Source organism: Stigmatopora argus, chromosome 12 (genome assembly GCF_051989625.1).
Source record: "Stigmatopora argus isolate UIUO_Sarg chromosome 12, RoL_Sarg_1.0, whole genome shotgun sequence".
NCBI lineage: Eukaryota > Metazoa > Chordata > Actinopteri > Syngnathiformes > Syngnathidae > Stigmatopora > Stigmatopora argus.
In genome coordinates, this window is record NC_135398.1 from 9807591 (window position 1) to 9824637 (window position 17047).

General features: G+C 38.1%; 1 protein-coding gene across 3 annotated transcripts in view; it reads left to right on the top strand.

The window, feature by feature from the left end:
* LOC144086099 (phosphatase and actin regulator 1-like) overlaps positions 1-17047 on the top strand; it is a 30304-nt gene that overhangs the window by 8435 nt on the left and 4822 nt on the right. For all 3 annotated transcript variants that reach the window (XM_077615893.1, XM_077615892.1, XM_077615891.1), the window contains exons 2-8: positions 1729-1893; positions 8296-8376; positions 9266-9469; positions 10541-10880; positions 12492-12682; positions 14439-14595; positions 16449-16504. In XM_077615893.1, coding sequence (XP_077472019.1) covers positions 1729-1893; positions 8296-8376; positions 9266-9469; positions 10541-10880; positions 12492-12682; positions 14439-14595; positions 16449-16504 — 1194 coding nt within the window. The remainder of the gene's footprint in view (positions 1-1728; positions 1894-8295; positions 8377-9265; positions 9470-10540; positions 10881-12491; positions 12683-14438; positions 14596-16448; positions 16505-17047) is intronic.

Genomic DNA, 17047 nt, shown 5'->3' on the forward strand with positions numbered 1-17047 from the left:
ATTAATTCCTTCTCTCCTGTCTCTGTCCAAGCTTTTTAATGGAGTTGTTTGAATTCCATCTGGATTCAATCAGCATTGACTGTGGTGTTCTCAATCAGCGAATGTAAAGTCAGGGTTGCTCTCCCAATGTTGGCTGTGAGGCAGCAGACCAGTCAAGTAATGGCCTCTGAGCCTGTGAAGGCTGTTGCATTGCTGTCACTCGCTTTGTCTTGACCCACAGCACCCTAGGGTGGTGGCAGAGTGGCAACTGAAGTGATATGTGTGTGTTGGCAAACACCACGGAGCGTCTGACGTAACTGAAGCAAGCCTGATGTCGGGGGTGATCATGTCTAGTGATATGTTGACCTTGGCGTGCATTTCACACTTGGCGAGAGGTCACTCTGCATGTCCACAGCTGATACAGCAAGTCATGCAAGCATTTTTCATTTTATATTTCATTGTGTTGAACCATTATTTCTTCCTTTTTTAAAGATATTTTGAGGAAGTGTCTATCCTCCATTGTTTGCTGAAAACCTCATAAAGTTGTTCTAATCTTGTGGCATCCCGGTGCCAAGGATGTTAAAGTAGGTTAATGAGTTTCTTTAATGTCCAATTCATTTATACTCAGAGGGCAGGCAGACTATGATAGACTTTCAATCCATTTGTTAACTGTCATAGTCAAAAGGAAGCCTATAGCAACAAATGGTATGTTAAATGTAAACATAACAATTTAGAGGCACCAGTTGATCACTGTATGCTATGTATGCGGATTTGTCACTGTTTTCTGTTGGTTTATAGTTTGAAATAATAGAATTGGAATAGATTAAGTTATGGGAGCAGTGTTTTCATATTTGGCTGTATTGCAGTAATACCAACTAAATCTAATATAATTTAATAAAACCAATACAAATGATGTGAAGGCTAAATATGCACAGTTCATTGCTGTTTTAAAAGCACTTGTTTACTATTGGTGTTTTGAATATAAATATGAAACTTTTGTTGTCCAAATTTGACCAATTTCATATTTTCTTTTCCCTCAGATGAATTCTTATATGGTTCAGAAAACCATTTTCATGTATTTACTGATTGAGGTGGAAATATCCAAACTACAGTAAAGTAATTTTCAAGTTCCTGTTTGTTATCATTCACCGTTACATAATCATAGTTTGAAGTTTACTATGGGGAGTTATTTAAAGCCCTCAGAAGTTGCATCTTTCTTGTGAGTTGGTAGAACTGCTGTAAATGTTTTTTTGATGCATAGTTAAACACGGCACTTCAAATAATGTCATGTTTTTATTAGTGGAAAAAAAACTTAGCAAGACTTCTTCTTGATGTAGCACTGTTTAGATTGCTCAATATATTGGTAAATGTATGTAGAACATATGCAGTACTGTGTATGCCTTATGGCACTTCAGTTTGCCAGAGATAATGAAGAATTGCATAAATTACCATCTGCAACATTGTGTCCCTTCTCTGTTTGGATCTGTTGTGATGGTTTTGCGATGTATTTATAGTTTAGTTTTTGAGTGAAATGCCTTTTCTTCTTTTGATCCAGTCTGTTGGATTGTTTATCATTCTCATCCAGTTAGTTGAGAATTCTGGAGGTGACTTGCCCCAGATTCACGTTGTTGGACTTTAGTGAGCTAAAATGCTGCATCCAGTGCTCACACTTTTGGCATTGATAACACACTATCGTTACCTTTTGAGCTTCTAGTAAGCTTCCTGTATCTATCTTTTGCTCCCTCGCAGCTGAAGAGGTCGAAAGGCTAGCCGTGATGCGATCCGAGTCCTTGGTCTCTGGCGCCCACACTCCCCCTATCCGATGTCGGAGCAGGCTCGCTACGCTTGGACGCCTCCTCAAACCTTGGAAATGGCGGAAGAAGAAGAGCGACAAGTTCAAGCAGACGTCAGCTGGTATGTTTAGTGACTCACCATTTTGAGCGCGTGGAAAGGCGAAAGTAATTGTAAAAATGCTTTTAGTTGCATTTCAGAGTCTATTATCATATGCCAGAAATTGATTGGTGTTTTAAAGCCTTATTTCAATCTTCCATATAAAATTCCGGTAATATGTAGGACAAGTGAAGGATATAGTTTCATGTTGGATGTGACTGGGTGTAATTTGTCAGGTTCTATCCACTCATCTGCTTAACGGAAGGAAGCTACTTTTGTCAGAATGCATCCCCTTTGGTTGAGAAAGCAAGAGACAAGCAGACCTGAATATATTGTCGCCACAGTACAGGATGTTCTAGTTTACTTGGTTAGATCCCTGAAGATGTGATCAAAAGGAGTAATGAATTAAAAAATAAAAACATAAAATTAATTGTTTATCTTAGCCTTTGGTCGTGGTTTTTAAACTTCATACAGTAACGAGCTTGGATCCATGTCATTGTTTTTAGTGCATTAATGGAGGAATTCGACTATTTTAAAAATTAAGTTGTTGCGTCAATGCACTGCATTTGCCATTTGTTTATAGTTTTTGCTTTGTCTATTGTTATTATTTACATTTATAAATTGTTTATATTATTTACATAATTTTTGTTTTGTCGGTTTTTAATTTATGGTTTTGATAAAATGATAAATGTGTTGTCTTGAGCACTTTACCAGACTAGTACAATACAACTACTATAGTCCAACAGATTTGAGATCAATAGGTACAATAAGAATTCACGTATTCATCAAGTTTCAATTTAAATTGCTGCTTGCTAAGAAATTGTAAATATTGAAGAAGCACCTACTAACCTACTAGGAATGGATAAAAGTATCAACATGAAACTCATTCCTCCCTTGCAGAAAATTGTAGCAAGCCGTTACAAGACAGCAAATTTCCTTTGGGATGAATCGAGTATCTGCATGTTTGCATCTTGCAATCCTCTGGTTACTAAGCAAAAATACCCCTGAGGAGCACAGTGATGTTAGACAAGTTTGAGTGGCTGTTAAGTGCTATGATTTTATTTTTTTATGATACCATGACATCATTGCTTTTCCGACGTCACCATTTTTTTCATTATGTGGAAAAATGACAAATATTTTTGGAACCGTTTGATTTGAGGCTACTGGAATCAGGGCCATGTTTCCGCATTAATATTTCCAATTCAATTTTAAACATGGACAGAAAGCTAAGGTATTGAGAGGCGCTAATACTCATCCAGCAAATAGTACTGACTCCGATGGACATTTGAACCCCATCCAATTGATAGCTGTTAAAATGGAAAATGGCACATGCGACTGTGTTGCATGCATTCAGTCATTGCTGCAGCTGATCTCCTCTATTTATTCACCTCATTAGTAGGAACACATGGCACCATTATGATCGGTATTTGCATTGAGGTGAAAAGAGTTTTATTTTTGTCAAAGTCACACGAATCAGGAACTCACCGCTAGACGGGTTATGCCATCGTCTTAGAAAAAGATGAAAATGTGCCTACAAAACCGGTGACAGTGCACTAACCTCGAGTCCAGCATCAGCAACTCTATCATGTCAAATTAAAAATTTAAATACCCGATGCTACAAGACGTTATTTGAACTTTTGAGATGTTGCGTTTTGTTACTTGGAATGTCCGAGCTCTCGTGTGACAATGCAGTCAAACATAATTTGTAAATATGTATACATTTTGTTGTTGTTGTTTCTGAAAAATTCTGGCCTACACTTAGTAAGATTAGCAGCTGGTGATATGTACAAATCAGTTGTTAAAGTATTCATAACTAGCCTTAAATTGTGAAAATGACTGGAAATGTGAGTATTTACTTTGAGTATATTTGTTGTTTGCCTCTAAATAATTTACCTGCGCCTCCTAAAATTTAAGGTGAGGAGCAACTGGGCTCTTAGCATTATGACTTTAAAATCCCTAAATACAGAGTTAAAGCCTACTGTACGAGTCTCATTGAGTTTTAGCCAATCCTCTGATGTTTTCACGTTAATGCCTGAGCTCTTCATTGATAAACCCCCATGAAAGTTTTAAAACTCTCTTTTCAAGTTTGGAAGATTGCCCCAGGAACAACAACAACAGAAAAAAATCGGCGTTGAGCCTCTGGGTTATGGTAGGATGTGTTCCGACTATCTGGGTCATTTCGCAGTGGAAGTGAAGCATTCTCAGATCAATACAGCCTGCACTCAGATATGCCAGTCTGATTTAATATGCCCTGAGCTAAGTCTCTGATGAGCGCCTAATCCTCTCATCTCACGCTGCAGATTGAGTGGCTACTCGGGGCGCCTTCCAACTGAACACGAGGACATCCTAAAATAGAACTTTATTTTAAAGGCCTTTTTGTTATTAGCATTCACTTGCACATAGGTTTGATATTGATGGATGTTAACAACCTGTTGTGGTTATCTTGAACTATACATAAAATTGTAGGTGACACATGGGCACATGATCAGTGTAGATATGTCATATAGTCACCGTCATGTGACTGTTCCTTGCTAGAAGTGATCTCAATAACTGGAAGTAAACCATGGCTTAAAAAATTCCATAGCAGCAGCACTCAAAGATAAATTGGGCGTGAACATGTCATATAATTGCTGTAATGCATTGCTCCTTGCCAGTTATTGATAACTGGCCTGATGCAAAATAGGATCATACAGAATGTCAAGAAATAAAAACAGCGCTCTGTAGTGATTAATGTAATCTCTTCCCTTGTCTGTTATTCAGGATAAATGTCACTATGGAAGATATAAATAAACCAAAACAAGGAGTACTAATGCACAGATTTTATAGTCAGAGTTATTGGTACATTCTGTGTGGAGAAATCATAAGCCACTGTAATGAACTTGGTTGTTTCCTTGTTTGCCAGTTTTTCAAATATAACATACCTCACTTGGAAATATCTTTCCACATTACTCTTTTTTGTTTTTTTTAATTTGACAACTTGACAACTTCTTCTGATTGAAACTTGTGTGGGAGGCTATTACGGAAATCTTCATTGACAGAAATGTTGTAATTCAATAATTATTCTACACATTCTTACAGCATTGGAAAACAGTACGAATATTTGTGTCATGGTTGTCCTCCTAATGAATCCATATTAAAACCCAAAAATATATTTCTCTCCATTTTCAAACATTTTTTAAAAGCTCCAGGGAGCCACTGGGGCAGTGCTAAAGAACCGGATGTGGCTTCAGATCCTGGGGTTGCTTATTCCCGGTCTAGTCATCCCTTTCCGTTAATCAATACTAATTGCCATCTTGGCTAATTTAAACAAACCAAAGTAGTTACTGTTATCCGTAGGTTCAAAAATACCCATGACAGGCTCTGCCATGGGCAAGCAGTGTTGGCGTCATAATTAATGCAATACTTTTCTTGCCAGTTATTCATGATTAAAAATTATCATGCACTGTGGACAAACAACAACTAGAATTTATCCAGACCAGCGGAGAGCAGAGGGGGAAAATCTCAAACCATTCAAATAATCTCGTGTGAATAATCTTGTAATGATATCTGACTGTAGAGGCAATCTATTGCTGTTTTTATAGAATGTCATTATATGCACTGAAGGTCTTTGTACACTCCTAGGACTTTGCTGATGAAATCGCTTGCAATCCAGAGTACAAGGATTTACTGACGCAAGTATTTTGGGCTGAGTAGCTCTGACTTGGATAACGTAAAATGCGTATCTGGGAACAAAAGCACAATGACTGTGAAATCTCAAGAAAGCATCCTCATTAAGGCTTTTGACTTAATGGCGTTGCGTAACTGCAAATATCCTGCCGTTATGTCACTTGAACCTTTGCGTAATTACTTTTCATATTTGATGGTAACTGAGTTTGTGACCGTGTTGGCTAGCTGCGATCAAACTTTTCAGACTTTCTTCCATTTTTCGTCTTCTTTTTAGGCCAAACTTGCACTCTACAACCATCTGAAACACAGTAGAAAATGGAGAAGTCTGTCAAATTGATATCTTCTCTACAGTTAATATTTAATCTTGGACTGTTCTGAAAATTGGCTGATGTGGCAGAGGGGTCGTGTAGAAATTGAAGCTGGAAGCTTTGCCACTGACATATCCCAAACGCCCCTGTGGAACACCAGCTATTAATAGCTTTTAGGAACTAGTTAATAGCAACTAGCCTATATTGCCATGTCCCTGCATTCTGATCACTATCACCATATCGTGATATATTTAAGCTTTTTCAGTATAGGAATGCTACCCGCGGTGCAAGGATAAATATTTATATCTACTACTAATGTTAAGGTGTGTACGAACTAGGTGGTGGGAAGAGGTGACTCCTCCCTCCAAACTCAGCTGCAGGAAGTGGCATCTCACTTTGATCACGTACTCTGATGCATCGGTCGACAAACATGCTTTTCAATCTATACAATCAGGGCCAAAAACTACAGCGTATTCCTAACTGTCCTCACTGTTCAAATGCAAAATGCAAGAAATGATATGTGACTTTCATCCATTTACTTGTAACTTCTTGGGTCAATAGTTTTGATTTTTTTTTTTACTGTGTCTTGTGAATTTTATCTTGAATTGTGCTATTCAAATACTTACCACTACTTATAGTCCAAATCTTGTAGATGGCAAGCAACTTATCTTCATTCATCTTGACTGTCATGTTGCCTTTCAAACTAAATGGGTTTGTCTGCGAGGTCCTTTCGAAAAACGGCAATATGGGTCTCATTGTCCCTTGATCATTCCCACGAAAGTCTGATGTATCCCAAGAAATAGCCACTTATTTGCCATAGGATCGAGAAGTGTTCTAGTCTGCCATCCTATTGCATTTAGCTGTTCACCTTGAGTGAACATACTGGCCTTTTTTTCTTGTGATCCACTCAAAACTAGTGCATCTATATTGATATATGTTGTTATTCAGATGTCTAGCAAATGTTTGAGGTAGAGAAATGCCACTACAGACTCTCTTCTTTCTTTCGGTACACGGTCGATTGGTCGCCGGTCTTTTGGTCGCCCGGAAGGTTATTGATAAATACCATTTAAATTGTTGCTCAAATTCCCTAAATACAAACTGCGAATTACTATTTAGTCATACTTAATACCCTATTTATTATTAGGCTAAAGAAAAGCTCCAAATTTCCCGGACTTTTATTGTTTTTTGTTGGAGAACTTGTTAAGACCCTGACTGACGTACCTTCCTAAGGGGACAACTCGTGTACATACAAACTCTTATACACTCACATGTCGGCTCAGTGAAACTGCTCATGGCCATTGTTGGCTTTTATTGATGCATAGACCGTGTTGTTTTACCTTGTTTGGTCGCCGGTCTTTTGGTCGTCGGTCTTTTGGTCGCCCGTTGTCGCGGTCCGGGCGACCAAAAGACCGGCGACCAATCGACCGCACACTCTTTCTTTCAGGGACCATCATTGACACTAATAGACTTCCACTCCATTTGAACTGTGAGCCAGACAATGCCAGACATGTTTTCCTTTTATGAAATTCAAAATGGTTGCTCTTTTTTCTACTGTCGCAACGTCGTATGCTGTTTAAATTTACACTCTCGCCGGGCCAGTTATTTTCGAGCCACTAATGCGTTGGATAAACAGTGAGGATTCATGTAAAATAGGGCTCTTTGATGACATGTTAAGTGCACACAATGCAGTGTTGCAACTCATCCTCATTACACTTATGATTGGTTTAATGCAAGTTTAGATTTTGAAACAAGGAATGTGATTTCTTAACAGCTTTGCTGTACCCCTCCCGGCAGAGAATGTTAAGTCCCTCCACGTTTTGAAGGCTAAAAATAGACGAGCATGGTAGCCATGAGCCATTTTATGCATTATGCATCAAACTATAGTTTTGTTTGAATCATTTTGTGCTTTTATCAGCTCTTAGATTAATCAAGTCCCTGTGTTCATATCGCGGCAAAACCACTTGGCGTTTTACTCTGATTGTGTATGAATTAGGCTTTAATATACAGCGAAACTAGACGCTCATATCAGGGAATCAGTTGTCCATCCTACCATGTCCAGATGGCAAATGAATGGTGCCTGCACAAAGCTTGCATTGGCTACTCTCACTATACCCTCTTCTTCTATAAAATAAGCACCTGCACTAAATCTATTGTATTTTCCAGGTAATGCATTAAACTGGGTTAAGTGAACCTTCAAGCCGGGGTAGCTAACCTTTCTTTTCTGCCACCATTTTCACAGAACATGATTTAAGGTCTGACAAATGCATAAAATAAATATGTACTCTAGTAGTTTCATTTTAATGAGCAAGAAATGCAGAAAGAGAAATTGTTTGGGAAGTAGCTCGCTCTGGTCTCTAGAGGTCATTTAAGTATATTTTGCAGAAAAAAAATTGCACATTCTGAAAGAAAGTGGATGTTTTGATAATTCCTCTTTCCTTCTCCAATCACCCAGCGCTGGAAAGGAAGATGTCAGTGCGACAGAGTCGAGATGAATTGATCAAGAGGGGAGTATTAAAGGAGATCTTTGAGAAAGGTGAGTTGCCTCATATAATTATCATATTATATCATAATGTCATGGCACTTTTGCGCTCAAATCAAGCCAGTAAGATGAAAGTGGTTCGGCGACCGTATAAGTTTCTCATCTCTTCATTAATCAGTGGGTTCTCAAGTACACTCTTTGAGACTCGTGCAGGGTATTGACTGATACGATTTTTTTCCCCCCATTATATAATTTTGGGGGTGATTGTACAAACTCTTTGTTCTCGATAGGCTGTGCTCGGATGGCCCAGATTCAAAGCACAGTGAAATTTTAAAGGCACTTCGCAGCAGGGTGTTTAATGCGTCAGTATATGAGGAAAAGAAGTTGATCTTATCCACTGCCCGTTAATAACATGAAAGTGAAGTGAATACAAAGAATATGTATTTCTTGCATATATTTCCTGCTCGACAAAGTAATGTTTAAGTAATAAACTCATGCATTAATAAAGAAGACTGGCGCAATATTTTGAGGCAAAATAAATAAAAATTTTAGTGGTTCATGTCTTTTAAGAAGTATGAAAGTTTTGGGGTGTTTTTTAATTTATTTTTGGAACATTTCAATTACATTTGTAGGATATGCTTAACAGGGAGTACCAATACGGCAATGAAATGTTCAGCATGCGCATGTTCTAACATAATGCACCGATGCTATTTACCGAAACCTGATATAGAACAATGAACGCAGCACCTTGAGCCTCATTTTGTCCTCGCTAAGTGCTATTTATAAAGATGATTCAGTGCATGATGTGTCAATCAGTTATTGTGGCGCTACTCTTTCATGCTAATTAAAAAAAACAGTACAACAAGACCACGCAAAACAACAACAATATATACTATATAACGAACAACCGCAACCTCCCTCTAACCCCTATCTATCTGCTCAGCAACGGGTGAGTTTCGAACCACGATGGATGGCGACGTCTGCCCTCAAGAGCCACCTGTTAAGTCATCCTTGCTCCTCGCTCCCAAGAAGTCTGCCACATTCCCAGGTGACCTTCAGGACAACTCTGCCAAACCGCCACTGTACCACAAACAGCCGCCAGCTCTGCCTCCCAAGCCTTTTTCCCGCATCGCAAACCATAGCACCGGTCAGTATTCTCATCTACATCAAGGGTGTCAGACTCGGGTTGGTTCGCGGGCCGTTTTAATGTCAACTTGGTTTCACGCGGGCCGGACCATTTTAGATATATTAGGATTTTTTTTAAATAAATGGATTAAAATAACTGGATTAAAAGCCCTAAATATTCATTTTTTTTATAGATCTAAAACAATGTTTATTTTAGCTTTTTTAAAATATATTTTTAGATTTTACAAAATGATTTTTGAACTAAAAACACAGAAAAAATTGATGAAAAAATTACAATTATTGATTTAAAAGGGGGAAAATCAGGAAATGTAATATACATCTATATTCTTCATTTTAATTTGATCCTAAAACAGACAGTCGGCACTCATGATTTACTTTCCCAGGCCACACAAAATGATGCGGCGGGACAGATTTGGCCCCCGGGCCGCCACTTTGACACATGTGATCTACATAGAATGTAGGTACATATAATTGAAAAATTAGGGTTGTTTAACAAGACTACTAAATTTGCATTCAAATAAACATTGCCAAGTATATGGAAATTTGTGATTTAAATTTTTTTTAAAGGTAAACACAAAAGACGGCAAGGGAGTTCAGTTTCTTTTAAATGGCTAAACAAAAGTGAGTTCAGAACCTCTGTCTTAAACACAAAACATTTTTTCCTCCCCTTTTTGTGCTGTCAGCCCCCAAATATACTGACAACACAAAGAACCAAGGACTTTGTCTAGGAACAATATATTTAATACTTGGTTGCTAGACGAATGAGTTAAAAATGTGTTTAGGGTTAGGCCCAAACAAGTTCATCACGCACCCTTTACAATTATGAAATGGGCGATGAAATATGCTTTTCCTTGTTCAACTTGGATTACTAAAAGCCACGTGTTGTAGTTTTATTAAATTCTCCTGTGGTCAGCCTTGGCTGTCATTATTAAACTGTCAGTCAGCGCAAAGTGGCATTGGGCTGACCTAATTCCATCACCGTGTGTCTGAGCTTCACGAGCTTTGTTTATCTGTTTGAAAAACAAAAGTGTAATGCATTCAAATCAAAGTCCTAATTGGTGGTCTTCTGCAGATTCTTGCCAGCCAGTGAAATTGCCCTGCATGCCCGGGGCTAAGCACTCTCCGCCCCTCCCGCCGAAGAAAGTCATGATTTGCGTACCTCCAGGGGGACTGGACGGCACCACGTGCCCGTCCCCCAATCCGCTCAACGCTCTGTCCCAAAAGTGCGGTGCTACCCAAGTGATGCCGGGTCACCACGGGGCCCTGCTGCCCTCCCAGTTCGCTGCTCTGTCCACTCTCCACCAGAACCATGGGCATCCTCTACAACTGCAGTACGGCAGCTTGCACGCGCCAAGCCGCATCATTGAGGAGCTCAACAAAACCCTGGCGTTGTCCATGCAGAGGTTTGAGAGGTCAGTCGCCACCAGACGTTGGGGTCACTTAAGATGACAAACTGGATTATGGATCAGTGTTTAGCATTTATTTCTCGAATCAAATTTCCAAGAAGGCTTAAATATCATGTTTTTAGAATCAATGATTCTATTGATTATGTAATTGAGTAAGAAGATAATCATTTTGGCTTGGATTGAAATTTGTTATGGAATTTCACAAATAGTGGAAAAACTAAAATGTGTTTTTTAATTCGTATTAAGTGATTACTAGAAACCTAATAATAAAAAGCAAAATGTCATTGTTTTACACACTAACCTTTTTGAAACATCTTACTTATGTATTTGTATTTATGTATTTGAGGATCTGAGTTGTTAGTCTGCTTCAGGTTCAAGTACAGTACATGTTAAGTGCTGGTTATTCATACTATAGATGCAAACTATTTTTGTTTGCAATAAATTTACTTTTTTTATCATATGATTGGTATTGGGCATTGTTTTCCACTACAAAAGCAGATTTTTGGAAACGTCTTTAAAAAAAATCTATCTACTTCCCACAGAAATCTTACATATTTACTATTGAGATTTGAAATGCATAAAAAGGAGGATTTGTCCAATATTAAGTTAGACATTTAGAAATATAGACAAAATATATGATTAGCAAAGTCTAATCGCTTCTTAGTCAATTAGCCATTAATGTGACAGCCTTATTTACAGCACTGGTGAATAGTCAAGGATTTGAACAATTTTAAGTTTATCATTTATAAATGTGGTTGTTCATTAATTAGATGATGGCATAGTTATCGATCTAGGCCCGATTCTGATACAATATTAATTTATTCCATGCGTCTCTTAACATGATGACACATACTCAATTGTGTCACACCATGTGGTGTTTATCCAGCCTTCATGTTGTTTTCTTTATCACTTGAATTAACTCTAATCAGAGCATGGCTTCAGTTTAATTAGCAAAGCACATAGTGTTTATTTGGAGTCTACTTGTGTGTGTCTATATGAAGTCACCTGCTAATACCAAAGACAACCGAGTGTTAACGAGGTCGCCCGGTCTAAAATCAACACTGAAACAGAACACAGTGCTACATGGCCTAATTTATTTGAGCTCAGTGTGCTTTTGTGTGGGCATGGCAGTGCGCAGCGTAGGCGTATCCGCCAGCCAGTTGGCCTGACATAACGTGATCAGCTGCTCCTTTACAAGAGCTCCTTACTATCTTCCTGAAACGGGACAGGATATCTGATTGGATCTTACATAAGCTCCTACGCTGCCGTCCTGTAGTCGCCAAAAGCCATTTGGGCAAGGATAGAAGGATGTAAAGTATGGTCATGACACTGTGTACAATTAGTTTGAAAGCTGGATGTAGTTATGTAATGGGTGGAGGGGCGGAGGGGGTCATGATAAGAAGCTCTGATGGGAAGGAAGTGATTAATCAATGGGGCATATCAGAAGTACATGGAATGCAATGGCTGGAAAGCATTTTTAGATGAGCCTTGCAAAATTTGCTTTAATTCTTTTGTTTTTTTACAAAGAGCTTTTTTATGAAGCAACCTTGGAACTGTTTCAAATTGTAGCAAAAATGCAATTCATGCATTTACATCTTAATTTGCCTTCTCTTCTAGCTCCTTGTTTCACATAGGCAATCGGTGCACTCCTTTGGACAGAAGAGAAGTGCCATCAGTGATCATCGACTACGAGGATGACAAGGAGAACATACCCAACGAGTCCGACTACGAGGATCTGCCCAGCATGTACAAAGACGAGGACGACGTCGATGACGACGACGAAGAAGACGACGACTCCATATTTACCAGTGAGTGGAGGGTGGGTGCACATGAGAAATGTACGACGAGGAGAAAAGAGCGACTCTTCTTATTGCTTTATAGCATTTGGTGTACTCCAGAGACATAACCATATGAGATCCATTCCCCCAAAAGCAGCCACTTGCTTCATAACTTGAAGCATTAACATTTCAGCTGTACTTATTGCACTTGAATTAAAGGAGTTCTGCAAAATTTTAAATATCTTTTTGAAAAAATGACAAGGCAAATTTATTTGTATATCAACAATTCAATACAAGTTATTTCAAAGTGCTTTACATCACGAGTCCACAAAACATAAATAAAATGATACATGAATCGCATTGAATTATCAAAAGAGTTAAAAACAAAACAATTGAAACAGGAAATAGAAATAAAACAAAAAATAAATGAAATTATACAACAAACTATATAGAATTATATTGAATACGCAATATAAACTATAGTGCTTTTTTTTAACTGTTAGCTGCAGCCTGACTGATCTTTGGGACAAGTAGTGGACACTAAATACACAATATATATATAAATATAAATATATATATATATATATATATATATATATATATATATATATATATATATATATATATATATATATATATATATATATATATATATATATATATATATATATATATATATATATATATATATATATATATATATATATATATAATGTGTATATGTATGTGTATATATGTATATATGTATGTGTATATGTGTGTATATATATATATAAATATATATATATATATATATATATATATATATATATATATATATATATATATAATGTGTATATGTATGTGTATATATGTATATATGTATGTGTATATGTGTGTATATATATATATATATATATATATATGTGTGTATATATATATATGTATGTATATATGTATGTAAACAGTATCCATTAACAGGTATTCCAGGGTAGAAATGTAGTTTTAGCACATTTTGCTTCAATAATCCGGGCAATCAAGACTTCTAGCATCACTTTACGTCACTCCGAATACATTTGTGGGTTGACCTTCAATGCAAAAAAACAAAAATGTGTCTTCCACAAATGTGTTCACAACTGTGCCGTCGCCCGCAAGCACAAATTGTTCTGCTCCTCTTGGCAATAACTGCTCAAGTATGCAGTCTCTTTTGTATTTGGTGACATTCTTGGTGTTTTTCACCTGAGTGCATCTTTATTTTTTAAGTTACGAGGACAAAAATCCCAAATCACATTTGAATGTGTTAGGTTGTGAATTTACTAGTTTTCACTGTGCGTGCGTATGTCTCTGTGACATTGTAAGAGAGATTATGACAGTTTTTGTGTTTGTGTGAAAGAGAGATGGGAAATGTGTGCATAAGCCAGAGAGATGCTTAGTTTTGCGGTTGTTTTCCCGAGAGGTGGAGAAAAAAAAAGAGCGCACACCGATGTTTTTAGGAAAAAGCACTTGTTGGTTTGCGCAGGCAGAGATTAATTGAGATGTAGTGTCTAAGATAGTAGAGCCTTTTGCAATAATATGGTAATTAAATGCTCTTTTACAAGACCTGTGCAATTTAGAGGAGTGACATCATTTCAGAACTTTACAAACTTTCGTAAAATATTTAAACCATTCGGGTGCCCTTCATGTTATTTACACATCTATTATTCAGGTGGTGTATTAATAAGCATTTTCTTTCCTCCGTTACTTTTGGTAGTAGCTTCAGAGGTACATTTTGTATTCACACCTGAGGCCGTGCAATGTGTAATTTCAGGCACGCTTGCTCAGAAGGTGCTCCGCAAAGACTCACTTGCCATCAAGCTGAGCAACCGTCCATCCAAGAGGGAACTGGAGGAGAAGAATATCCTGCCAATGCAGACAGATGAGGAGAGGCTGGAGTCAAGACAGCAGATTGGCACCAAACTCACCAGGTGAGTCATAACTACGGATTGTGTCATTGTTGGGTATGTGATGTAAATGTGCTATGCACATTTTTGAAATGTTTTCTGCCATTGACGGCAGGAGGCGACCAATCCGTTTGTACTGGGAGTGGTGTTGGTGAATGATCATGCTCCAGTGTCGTTGATGACGATAGAAATCCAGTCCATTTTTACTGGGAGTGACACTGCCAGCCCGCCTAGTGAAAGTGGATTTGGCATCTGTCATGTTGAATGACTGTCCTTGTTTTTGAGGAATTTCTATTACAAAAAATGCAAATACAAATGAACATCAAAAAGAATGTATAAGAATAATAATAAACAGGAACCCAAGTTACCATGTAAAGAAATGATCAATTTAAATACGACTTCAAAATGAGTGACTTTTTAAAAATAAAATAAAAACGTAATTATGGTTTTATATGCGATGTGGCTATTCACCCAGGATAATCCTTTACAAACATGACTCAATGCTGTGACACAAACGGTAGTGACTCATTTCAGTGATTTGCATCGCATTAGGCTTAACAGTATTTTTTATGGCCCGTATACGAATAAAAAAACTAAGTAAACGACCATAACATTTTGGAAACAGCGCTCGCTCTTCCTGTCTGCAAAACTGAGCACTTTTTCTTAGTTTAGTGCTGACAAGACTTCAGTTTCCTGTCCAACTGAGGCAATATAAAGCTGAGTCCCCCCCCCACCTCATTTCAAGCACTTTTTTTTATATCCATCCTTTTATGTTTCTATTTCAACATCCGACAAGGATAAATTCTTTATCTTTCTGAAATGAGCCTCTTAAAATGGTGCTGACCTAATTTTGACAACGCATCACTGGCAGCCATATTTTCCTCCTTGTCTTCTCTCCGGTGTTCACACGTCATCCTGCAACCACCATAGAGCATCTCTTCCCAACTCCTGCACATGTCCGCACCACATAAAACCACCTCGACTCCAGTAATTTACAGCGACTGTAGAAGTGGGAAATATTCCTGCGAGAGAGAAATGGAAGGTTATCTTCTGCCGACACTAGCACATGAGCCAGCGTTCCCCTCTGTGACTGGAATATGGCGCATGTTCCCAGAAGGCCTGCCTGTATTCTTGTCATGCTTCCAAAAAATCTCTTCCTCCCTCTTTCCGCCACTTTCACAGCACTGTGTCCTGGAAGGTCTGCAATTTAATGTGAGATGAAGCAGAATAGTTCAGTACGAGGACGTGATGTCCTCTGGTTTTAAAAACCTGAGAAGGTGGAAGCGGACTAGAAGGATAATATTTGTAGAATTCAGTGTGATGTGATGCATCCTATGACATTTCATTCTGGTATTGACTTAAGTGGATTGAATCAGAAATGGGCGAGGAACAAAAAGACAAGACATATTGTGCTACATAAGCAGCACTAATCTGTCAGATGAACATTGTTCCACTTTCAGGATTCTATTTAAGTATCTTTTGTAAAGCCAATTCTTTTGCTGATTGGGATGCAGGCCTTGAGTCCAAAGGTTTTGAAAAAATTGCAGCCGTTTTTTCACGATGCGGCCATATCTAGGATACACTTTAATACCAGGCTGGGACATCCAGATGGCTCTAATTTATAATGAGGTGTTGACAATCAATCCAGTGCCTGCTGACTTCTCTAAAGAAGCAGGGCTCTGACACAGTTGCTATAATAAGAATCCCAAGTGACTGTTTTGTGGTAAATTTAGACACTTCGACTGCTTATATATTTAAAGCGCCCTCTGAATATGTATTGTATGAAAAACATCATTTCTATGAGGAGGACGCATTATTACAATGTCCTAACATTAAATATTGTCTTAACCGTGAGTTTTTGGTGCATTTCTCACCAGGCGATTGAGTCAAAGACCGACAGCAGAAGAGCTGGAGCAGAGAAACATCCTTAAGCGTGAGCATTTATAATTTCTATTTCATCTATAACTTTGATGGAACTTGTCCAATTATTTAGTTTGATGATGAATCACATTGCTTTGCTATTTTCCTTTACCTTATTCTATCTCAAGCTGACATTTAACATCTTGGAAAGCATGCTGCACACCCAAAGGGAGTCGGGCCTGGCAAGATTGCTTTATTAGCTGAGCCGTATCAGAGAGGCACAGCCCTGTTGCCAGGGTCTCTGTGACTTTCACATCAAAGTGTGATTTACCAACACTTCCTGCCCGGCCTGAAGGCTCAGCAGACGAGACGACGCGGGGGGTGGGATACAATGAAAGCTTTACAGCCTATCACTGTCATGCACTAGGTTAAATCAAGCTCATTGATTTTACAAACTTGGATGCATTACCTTGTCGTCAGGTACTATTTTGATTCCACGGACGCGTCCATCCAATCCACTTAAACTGGGATGGCTGCTCTAATGAGTCAATGCAAAACATTCCAAAACTGCTAACACACTTACACATGTATCCATTTTAATGAGTGATTTCTATTT